At 48.6% G+C, this 757-nt stretch overlaps 1 protein-coding gene across 1 annotated transcript in view; it reads right to left on the reverse strand.

The window, feature by feature from the left end:
- Positions 1-24: 24 nt before the first annotated feature.
- Positions 25-757, reverse strand: part of stim2b (stromal interaction molecule 2b) — a 55,058-nt gene continuing 54,325 nt past the window's right edge. The window contains exon 13 of the mRNA XM_037976735.1: positions 25-227. Within this exon, the coding sequence (XP_037832663.1) occupies positions 25-227 (203 nt within the window). The remainder of the gene's footprint in view (positions 228-757) is intronic.

Here is a 757-nt window from a genome sequence, read left to right on the forward strand (position 1 = left end):
GGGGGCGGGGAGGTACATGGTCGTTCAGATCCGGATCCAAATAAAAAGAAAAGCTCCCCTTTCGAGCAGAAAACCTGTTAGTGTTCGTCTGTAGGACGCCCCGGCCGGGGGCGCATCGGGAAGCGAGCGCGTCTCGGCCGGGACCTTCCTGGAAACGCCGCGTCCGTACGAAGCATCGTCGAGCTCCGCGCGCTGACGTAGCAAAGCGAAGCCGTACTGAGCGAGACCTGGTGGCGACGACGGGCTCAACCGAAAAAGGTGACGGGACGTGGAAACATGGGTGTGTTTTGTTACTGTATGGCTACAGGATGCAGTTAATCAAGTAATAAAAAGCAACAACAACAACGAAAACAAAAGATAAAGTGTCTGTTGTGGGTTCAGTCTGCAGAGAAACCTTTAAAATAAAATTAGAAAAAAAAAACCCTATTAAAATAATCTATGAGATCATATCGTGTTAACAGTTTATATATATATATATATATATATTTATATATATTGAGACATCCATAAACAGTGGCACTGAGATACTTTTGGCTCTGTGCTGAGTTTTCGTTGCAGCTGCTCATGCACCTCCTCTCATCCCTGCATCCTCGTTCGGCGTGGAGAGCTGCGGCTCCTCCCCCGAAAGACCAAGAGTGCAACAAACTTTTAAGCAGGATTCGTCTTCCTTCCATTCTTCCTTCTTTCTTCAGAAGGAACTCGATTCACCTCTCTGCTCGCCTGTGAGCCGTGGTCACGACGAAAAGCCCCCCCCCCC

The sequence above is a fragment of the Kryptolebias marmoratus genome, linkage group LG7, assembly GCF_001649575.2.
Source record: "Kryptolebias marmoratus isolate JLee-2015 linkage group LG7, ASM164957v2, whole genome shotgun sequence".
Taxonomy (NCBI): Eukaryota; Metazoa; Chordata; class Actinopteri; order Cyprinodontiformes; family Rivulidae; genus Kryptolebias; species Kryptolebias marmoratus.